Genomic DNA, 10145 nt, shown 5'->3' on the forward strand with positions numbered 1-10145 from the left:
TTTAAAGTTTTAAACTTTAATGTCAGGGGCTTTAACGTTTTCTGAACTTTCCCTGTTTCTTTTGGACCGCCTTCCTTGTTACTTTGTTGTAAAATGCCTTTCGGCGAGGTCGAAATCACCTGAAGCAATTTCAGTTGAATGGAAGTGAAATGAGTGGAGCTGAATTCAGAGTCAGAACAGAAAAGTTGCCCATGAGGGTGGAGGGAGGGAGAGGGACCCATACAGAGAGAGAGAGAGAGAGACCCTGAGCGGGCATGACTGCTGGAGCTCTGACAGGAAACTTCAGCAGCAGCAGCATTCAGACTCCACCGCCTCAGCCGCAGTTTGCCGTCTGAAATGCACTTGACTGGGAGTGCGGAGTTTCTGTGAAACTCATGGCTCTCCATCTTCATTCACCGACAGCCCGTCACTGAAGATAACGCACAGTAACCGGGACTCTTTTCGAGGATAAACTTTGGAGCTAAATGACATTTCTTTGCTTTTAACCCACGCTGGATATGAGGATGGAGACGCTATTTTACCTGCTTGCTTTCTTGTTGCCCCGGGTCAGTTGGGGTCTTGGGTATTCGGAGTCCAGTATTCAGACGGGACAGAGAGCGGCCAGCAGACACAGGTAGGACCTACACGCGCACAATCACACGTGCGTCAGCGTTATCAGGTGGCTCGCGCAGATTTAATTCAGAAAAAAAGAGAAGAGCTGCTGTTCAAAAGCTCCATTGAAAAACATGTTGATTTAAGCTTTATGATGGGTGCGGAGGGTCCCCTTAACTGCTCATGTCATGTTGTTCCCAAAGTGAGGTCCGGGGACCTTTAGGGGTCCTTTCGGGGCTTCCAGTGGGTCGTTCTTAACAAAATTTAGAGAAGTTCTTTGGATGTATAAAACCTCTTAAAGCCCACTGGGTCGACTGCTTCAATCACTGAGGAGCACCATAGTATGAAATGATCAAATGAGTTCCTAATCGATATGTTATTCCATAGCCTAATTTTTATACAAGAATATTCATACTGGTTTAAATGAAACAATGTGATATTATTTCCCATCTTTCCTGAGCAAGAGTTTTGTGCAAAAGGAATTAAAGGCCTATCCCAAATAAAGACAGGTTGGTTTCAGAAACTGAAGCAAATAAAAGCCTGAGCTATTCATTGTAGTTGTATTGTAGTTTAGTGTACAATATTAACCAAATAATTAATTGATTAATCAATTGATTGCAGGGCCCAGATGTGAAGATCTGCTGCTTTTCAGTTTTATATCAGTGTAAATTAAATATCTTTGTTAGTGTGAAAGAAAATGGTGTCTGAAGATGAATCAGAATTCAGAATGAATCAGATAATCCCAGGGGGAACTTCTGGGTTCTGGAAAATCTGTGGTTAATTAGTTAATTATTATTATTAATTTTTTTAAATGACCGGTTTATTGATACTGAAGGTGATCTTTGCTGGCAGCCCTAATATGTTTCACTGTTACTTTAATAAACACAGCTCCTATTTAGATACTCAATTAATTTACAACAACAACAAAGATCCTCCCCGATGGGGCAGAATGTCTCTTTCAGAGTCCATAATGTAGAACTATCCGAGTAGCCCTAGCAGAAGTAGACATGGTGTAAAATTGTATTTTTAGAGGAAATATCTTATTGTTGATTAATATCTCTTACTCTGCAGGGGGGCTCTCTGAATGGGGGGTGATGGGTGTGTGGGGGGCTGTGATGATTCAAGGGGCCCAGAGCTGGACAGGGTTTACGGGGATTATATATATTTACTGTTTCAGGGCCCCAAGTGAAAACTTTTCAGGGGGCCTGAATTTCCAGCAGCACTCCCAGCCTCAGCCTCGAGGGGAATTTATCATTCTGGCAAACAGCATCTTCCAGTGAAGTGAAGGTGAATGGGCTCTGCGGGGGAGTGACAAGTTGCAGGGGGTACTGAACTTGAGCTGGACATCATTAATCCAGAAGACTGCTAATGTATAATCTTGGAATTTTAACAATCCTAAACTACCATCTTGCCCTCCTTTATGGGACAGTAAGGAAATCATTTAGATCTCAGTGACGGTTGATTAATAGTCGCTCATAAATCAGACATGGCTGTTGGAGTGTCTGCTCATAAAGCTGTTCATACTGTCAGTGAGCCAACACATGTATGTTTTTATTGTGCTGTTGCAGCCCCATAGTGTGTTATTATCATGTAATTGAGCTTCTGCCTGAGGGCCCCGTGTGTGGACCACCCCCTCACCTCTATGGACAGATGTGTGTGTGTGTGTTTGTGACTTGTTTGTGTGCTTTTGGCAAATTGAATGACTGATAATGTGTGTGCGTGTGTGTAAATAAAAGGGGTCACAACAGAATGTTTGGGTGAATGGATGACAGAGTCTCTCACATGTGGTATATGTCTGCCTGCATGCCTGCATGTGTTTGTACTTAGCGTGTGTGTATGTGTGTATGCAAGGCTGGCCAGGCTTCTGGGACTTGAGCTCCTGCAATATGAGCTTCTATCAGGTTTCTCTCCACATCTGAGCACAGTGTGCTGCTGCTGCTGTGGTTGGCCTCGTTGGTGTATGATAAAGCTGAACTGTTGAAGTGAGTGATGAGAAGTCAAGAGAAGGATAGGTGAATAGAGGAGAGGGGAAAATATACATTATCCGATTGAGAGAAGGTGAGGTAAGTGAGAAGAAGGCAAGAAGACAGGACAAAAAAGAAAGATGGGGAAAATACGGCAGCCCAGTAAAGGAGACTTTGGAGAAAAGGGAGAGAAGTCAAGCAGGCGTGACAAGAGAGCATGAAAGAGTGAATACAGACAGGAGACCCGGGTCCTTAAATGCCTTCCCCCTGCTGAAACCAGTAGGCTATGAAGGAGTCAGCATGGCTGGCCTGTGACATGCACACACATACAAACCACACACACACAAAGTGACGCATCAGGGTGAAGAATGCGCTGGCCCGTGGCAATGCGGTTTGCCCCTCTGACATCCGTTTGAACTCAATTGATCTGTTTTGACAGATGTGTGAAGTATTCCATACGTGGTAAAGGCTGTTGAATGAACTGAAGACATCCAGCAGGAGGACCCAGAGCTCAGGAGGACCCAGAGCTCTCCGACACATCTCCTGCCAAAGTGTCAGAGCTGCACGTCATCCCGTCAGCTCCAGACAGCGACAGGGGAAGCGAGGGGGCTGGGTGCAGGTGGACTGCTGATCTGTTTAGGATCATGTACAGTTTGAAAGACAAGACATTGGATCAACACTGGAGGGGAGCAAGGCGGAGATACAGAGCATATTCCTCTCATTAATCATACTTATTTCCTCTTCCACTTTTTTCTTTAAATTAGCACTGGGCTGCTCCATACAGGGGCCATCCATAAAGATATGCACACCCGTTGCTCTTGTTCAGACACTCCAGTTCCAGATGTTGTGTTGACATGGAATTTTTTAGTTGGTTATTTAACGGCCTTCTGCTTTGTGGATTGTAACAGGAAAAACTGGAGAGCGAAGAGGTGATAGTTCTGACAAACTTAATGTTCTGGGCCAAAAGCGTGTGGACAGTACCCATTGTTTGTTTGTCTGTCTGTCAGAATGATTATGGAAAAACTACTGGCCTGATTTTAATGAAACTTGGTGGAAGTTTGTAGCACGGGGCAAGGAAGAACCCATTAAAGTTTGGAGTGGATCTGAATCATGGGGCGGAGACACATACTATTTTTCACTTTCCTATAGCAAAATGAACAGAATTCGTCAGGCATGTAAAAAACCATTGTCATTGAAGTGAATGCTGTGCCTAAAGGTACAACAAAACACAACAGCTACCTCAGACATCACTGTGGAAACAAATGCTGCTAGTATGTAAGAAATAAGCAATCAGGGAGGTGATTTTTCTGGAATAATCAGAAATTACAGATTTTCCGACATGTCTGACCTTATTGTAATTAAAGTGGATGTTGTGCAGATTTGCATATCGTCCACAGAAGACTGGACTATTTGCATAGTGCCTGTCCAGTTTTTTCATGATTTGGGCTCGGGTTTAGCCCCATGAATGAACCCTATATGTAATATCATATAATGTGCTTCCAACTTTGTGGCAGCAGGGGAAAGCCCTTTCCTGTTTCAGTGTGACGGTGCCCCTCTGCACAAAGCCAGGCTTATAAAGAAAAGCTTTTCCCAGTTTGGTGTGGAAGAAGTTGACTGACCTACACAGATCCCTGATCTCAACCCCATGCAACACCTCTGGCATGACTGTATCGCCCAAAGTGAGTGCCAGACTAGCCTTGACCGCACACTATGTATCACTGTCCTGCATGGATATATCCTTGCTGGAAAATTTCAGTCACAGATCCACTCATAAAATTTGTTACAGTAAGAATGTTACTGTAATAAAGACATTTCTTTGCTCTGCCTACATTCAGTATGGCTGTTTCTGTGGTTGAAAGGAAGTTTGGGAAATGTAGGAGGTCAGCAATTCATATATTCTAATGGTGATAGAGTATATATAAGGAATTATCCTTAAGAATGCTGTAGGGATAGGAAATCTGGGCATAGAGAGAGACTTATTGTCTGTACTAAGCTTCTTTTAAAAATTGCCCTGGAGAAACGAATCAACCCCAGTGGTACCAGTGCAGCATAAGCAGACTGCTGTAATAACTCATTACAGCTTCATTGTGTGCAGAAACCTCAGAATGTTAATCAGTTACGACGATGACAAATGTAATTGGCCTCTTGTCCATCATAAGGAAAAAAGTCACATCTAACCATTGGCTCAAAACACACAGTAGATATTAAAATGTACAGCTGCCAGTGTAAGGTTACCAGTTATGAGCTTGTAAGTTATAGATTTTATCCATCTATTCATGCCCTTTGATTTAAAATTATAAGCTTAAGGTAAACTGATCCTACTGCAGTTCAAGAATAAACGCTGACTGTAACTGGATTGGATCTCTGTCTGCACTTAAGGGCACTGATTCTGATGTCAGCTGCATTTTTGGCTCCGTGGATGGTAATGGTAATATCTCAACTACTATTGGATCGATTTTTCCTCCAGGACCACCATGAAGTAGAAATTTGTGGTTTTGAGTGAAATGCCTTGACAATGAATGAATTTCCATGAAATTTACTACAGACATTCATGTCCCCCTTGGGGTGAAACGCAATAACTTGCGATGATGATTCATTTTTCATGTTTGGCCATCATCAAGTCAAATTTGACAAATGTCATGTCACTCAACTAATTACATTAGCTGCACTTTGTGTTTAGCGCTAATTAGCACGTCAGTATGCTAACATGCTAAACTTTAGAACATGATAAATATTATAGCTGCTAAACATCACCGTGTTAGCATTGTAATTGTGAGCATATTAGCATGTTTGCATTTAAAGGTCCAGAGTGTAACAGAAGGAAGTATTGGCAACTATGTTTTCATGAGTGTATAATCATCTGAAAATAAGATTTTCTTTTGTTACCTTCAAATTAGCTTTTTTTTTTTTTTTTACAGATACACCTTCTATGGAGTCCACCATGTTGGACCGCCTCATTTCTACAATAGCCCAGAATGGACAAACCAAAGCCGACCTTTCAGATTTTTCCTGCGTTTTACTTTCACTGTAGTTTCTCCTTCATGCTTGGAAGGGGAAGGTGAAGCGAGTGAGTTGCAATCTGCACTACACGGCTAGATACCACTAAATCCTACACACTAGACCTTTAACCTAAGTAGCTCAAGTAAGTACAGCCTCACAAGCCGCTAGCATGGCTGTAGACTCCTGTTTCTTAGTGGTCCGAAAGACACAATTATGTAAAAGCTTCAAGATGATATATTTCTCACAAGTAACATCTCACTACAATGGTGATAGCATACCAAAATGCACCTTGCCAGGCAATTAGACTGTAACAGGATTGTCCTCTTCTTGACCAAACCTTGGAAAGTATCCAAACTCACTTCGTCTGTGTGATTTTCTGCTTTCTGCTAATTAGGGCCGTAAACAAATCTCATTATATATGGTAATACAAATGTGGGAAAAGGGATCCTTTCCAGTCACAGCCATTGTAACCTAATTAACATAGTTCCCAGCATGCATTTCATTTGAGAAAGCTTTCTTAACCTTGTTTAGATAAAGTTACAGAATACTATTAGAGATTTGGATCCGTTCCCAATGTTCATCCCGTACCACCACACATGAACAATTGGAACTATAAACCTCCTCTCAACACAACTGAACATTGCACTTCAGAACAGCTAATAAAGTTTTACCTGCATAAATAGTCTGTACTATTTTGGTAAACTGCAGTTTTAGGGCTTTGAGGAGGCTTATGTTTCAAATGCACATGCCTCCATAAATGGTTAACATTCAAGTGAGCTACAAAAAAACCCATGCCGACCTCCGAACACTGACGTATCTGAGCAATAATGCTAAGGCGAATGGCAGGATCATTGGACATTCTCCGTATATCTCTGTGACCGCCAGGCTAAACAATCAGAGAGAAGTTTACACAGTCACACTGTCCCTTGATGTTGGAATGAGGCCAAAGGGAAAATGGTGTGTGTGCGAGTAAAGCTGCATTTTAAGACAGCACAGAGAGACTGGAAGAATGTGTGTGTGCGGGTTGTCTGTCGCCGTGCGATCACTCAAGTGTGAGTGAGTGCACTCGAGTGTGTATGTTGTCGTCTGTGACAGTCTGTGTGCTTTTCGGTGTGTGTTTAGGGGTATACCTTTAAAAGGACGTTGGAGGGGTGCTTGACCTTTTGGGCCGCAGTTCAAACAGTGAGACACACCCCTTTCCATCCACTCATTCAGGTCGCTGTCGAAGCCTTCCCTTGAAGCTAAATGACAGATCCCTCAACAATAGGCGCCGTCAAGTGATTTCTTTGTTTAAGTAGTAAAACCTCAGCTCCCCCTTTTCTTTCTTTCATTCCTTCTTCCTCCCACTTACTCTCCATGTCACTTTTGTTACTGACTATTCCAGTTTTACCCCAAATTCTTCTCTGTCAGGCTCATGCAGAGATGCTGTTGAATAAAATGAACCTGGTATGTGTGGGTTGAGACGTCAGACTGCAACTTCCTGCTTGACTATGAAGTGTCTGTCTGCGGTTTTATAAGGGGGTGATATTTATTGGGAAATAAAGTGATGCTCAGACAGGTGCAAGAGTTCCACTCCCGCTGAGTTATGGCTCTATAAATAAAAATAAGACGTGTACAATGGAAGTTTCATTGCTCGGTCCCTGGCAGAGAGGTAATGAAAGCATTGTTTGTATGTATGTCTATAGGTGAAGGACAAAGTGTATTTGTGTTAATTAAAATGCATAGAAGGTGGTTTGGGTTTGATGTTCTAATCCCACTTCCTGTGCCAAGTTTTTGTCATTTGATGGTATAGCAGAGTTTACCCTCACCCTTTTTAGTGTTGTCTGTTTCCTTGTTTGCACCTTTCATTATATATGTCCATGTCAACACACTGTTTTCTCATTTCTTTCCCTTTTAAACTGCTATAGTCAATATGTTTGTGTTGCAATAATGGTTCATGTGACAAGAAAGTGATCGCTTGTAAGGACAAACATGCAGAGAATTTACCAGACTCTTTCCCTCAGCTATATAGAGGTTAATAGCAAATTTCAGCTCATTGTTTTGTTTTTTACAGGTTTAGGACACCTTTACCAGTTGGTGGAGACCAAAAGCAGATTGAATGTTGGACATGCATTGGCTGGGTGAAACGTAATTTCAAATGATAATGTTACTGTATCTGGTGTGTAAATAAGCAACTGTCTGCTAACAAGTACATCATAATAATTTAAAAGGTAATAACATGTTAACGTTGTGTTACAGCTTGTTTCCACTGTCCCCAAGTGGCAAAAAAGTTTTTTTAAACTAGCACTTGCAATGGTTTTGGTTTGTATCGCACACGTGCACAAATATGCACACACACAAGCACCTGGCAGTTGAAATACTCTTCCACTGATTCGACCAGGATTTAAAATGGTTTTACAAAACTGGCTTTTCAAATGTTTTACAAGGTAGGAAATGCATTCAAGTCTTCCTACTTGTAGAACTGAAACAAAGTACGACACAAATTCTTTGGTTTTACAAGAGAGAGGACTAACTGGTTGGTTAGCCAGTCCACGTCTAGTTAACTGTCTCTGATACAGCACACAGTCACTTCTATAGGTGTTTTAAGGGAAGCATGAGACCCAAATGGGGCTAAATATTACCCCAAAATTCAATCTGATGTATTTGGTATATTTGGAAACTTGGGATCTCCACTAGAATTTCAAATAAAGGTTTGTAGGTTTTAACAATGTTTGGCTACACAGCATGAGTCTGTAAAGACCAGTCCGCTAACGGGGCATTGAGGTTTGACGGTTCAAACAAGGGAGTTTAAACTCAAAGAAAGCATTGTATGTGTAGTTAAATTTCTGTCTATATCTGCTGCTGTCGGATAAGCATTCCACAAATACATATTGTAGTTATAAACACTCAGTAATATGTGCAGGAACTGGACTGTTTATGTGCCGTGTTTTCTTGTGATGCTGATATTGTAAGGGAAACAGGGAGATGAATACGCCATTGAAGGGAGACCAAGCTCACACACAGACACACACACACACTCAATTATCTGTTAAACACCTTGTTAGGCTGTCAACTGCAACCTTTGTGTGGAATTGGCATCAGTTAATAAAGGTGCATGCTATTATGTTTAAGTAAAGTGGAAAACTAAGCAGGTCACTCATTATTTTTGTGTGTACGTGTGCATCTGCATGTCTTACTGCCTGTGTGAGTGCCTCGTCTGCCTGTGAGTCTCTTGTGAATGTACAAATGTGTGTGTTTGTCTGTTAAATGTTGTGTGCGCGCTTCTAATTGTGTTTTACACTTATGGAAACGATGCCAAGTCTAGTTAGTGGACTTTCATCTAAGCGATTTCTCTGCGGCCATTTGGATTAATGGGACTTTATTGGATTACTGTTTGGAATGCTTAACTTCACGCCGGTTAGAGAGAGACAGAGAGAGAGAGTGAATGGGGGGGTTGAGGGGTTTTGGTGCTGAAATGTTGTTTTGAAGGTGTCACCCATGCGACAGAAAACTTGCTTGCAGGCACACATGCAGGGGCGCAAATAAACAAATTCTCTGTACGCATATGCCCCGGCACAAGCACACACACACACACACACACACACACACGCACATACACACTCTTTCAGTGCTGCTCTAACACTTAGTCATTCTCCTACAAATATAAAAGATCCTATTATATATTTCACTGGAGTGAGGAGTCCGTGATGGAAAGATGGAAAATAAACCAGCAGGGAGGGTGGTATGTACAGTAAGTGTGAGAGACGGAGGGAGTCGTGTGTATGCGTGTGTATGTGTGCGTATGCATCCACATCTGTGTCTGCTCAGTTGTGAAAAAAAAGGGATGGTTTATTTATATGAGACACAGTGCCTGTTCTCCATCAGCGAAGATAGGGTGTTAACGTTGCCAACTTTATACTTTATACTATCTGCTGTGTCTGTGACCCTGAGAGTCAGTAAGTCAGGATAATACATTGGCAGAGCTGGCCCACTGAATCACAGTGACAAAAAAAATAACACAGTTGAACTGCAGGGGGAAGAGACGGAGCTGTTTTGATATATCACTGCTGTCTTTTTTTACATGTTGCCTATCCCATCTGCACTGGTCCAACTCCTGATGGAGATGTTAGATTCCTGTTTCTTCTAGTCAACTTTTAGTCCAACATACACAGCACAGTATAACAAACCTCAGAACAAGATAACCCAGCAAAACCCCTCACACGGCATAATGCAATAAGGATCACTGCGATGAACCGCAAGACTCTGGGAATGCATGAGGAGGAGAGACAGCTGTGTTTGGAAGCACTGACGTTGGCTGATTTCAGATGTATGGTGGCAGATTTTGGAATCAACATCGCTCCAAGCTCTGATAGAAACATTAAATACAATGCAACAAAACCACAGAATAGCAAAACAAGACGTAATACAATTCAGTGCGTATAGCTGGAGGAGAATGAGGAATGTAGATCACCGTGAAGAACCGCAAATCTCTGGAAAGGGATTTACAGAACTGTTTGGATGCATGAACACTGGCTGATTTCAGCCAAATGACATTCACTTATGCTCGTTTTGGTGTTGACTCCAGGCTGAGCTTAATCCCCCCCCCCCCCC

General features: G+C 42.1%; 1 protein-coding gene across 1 annotated transcript in view; it reads left to right on the forward strand.

The window, feature by feature from the left end:
- Window positions 1-231: 231 nt before the first annotated feature.
- The window catches only part of emilin1a (elastin microfibril interfacer 1a), a 23182-nt gene continuing 13268 nt past the window's right edge, over window positions 232-10145 (forward strand). Inside the window, exon 1 of the mRNA XM_035679240.1 lies at window positions 232-613. Within this exon, the coding sequence (XP_035535133.1) occupies window positions 498-613 (116 nt within the window). The 5' untranslated portion in view covers window positions 232-497. The remainder of the gene's footprint in view (window positions 614-10145) is intronic.

The sequence above is a fragment of the Morone saxatilis genome, unplaced genomic scaffold (genome assembly GCF_004916995.1).
Source record: "Morone saxatilis isolate NCDOM2014 unplaced genomic scaffold, NCSU_SB_2.0 Contig7, whole genome shotgun sequence".
Lineage (NCBI taxonomy): Eukaryota > Metazoa > Chordata > Actinopteri > Moronidae > Morone > Morone saxatilis.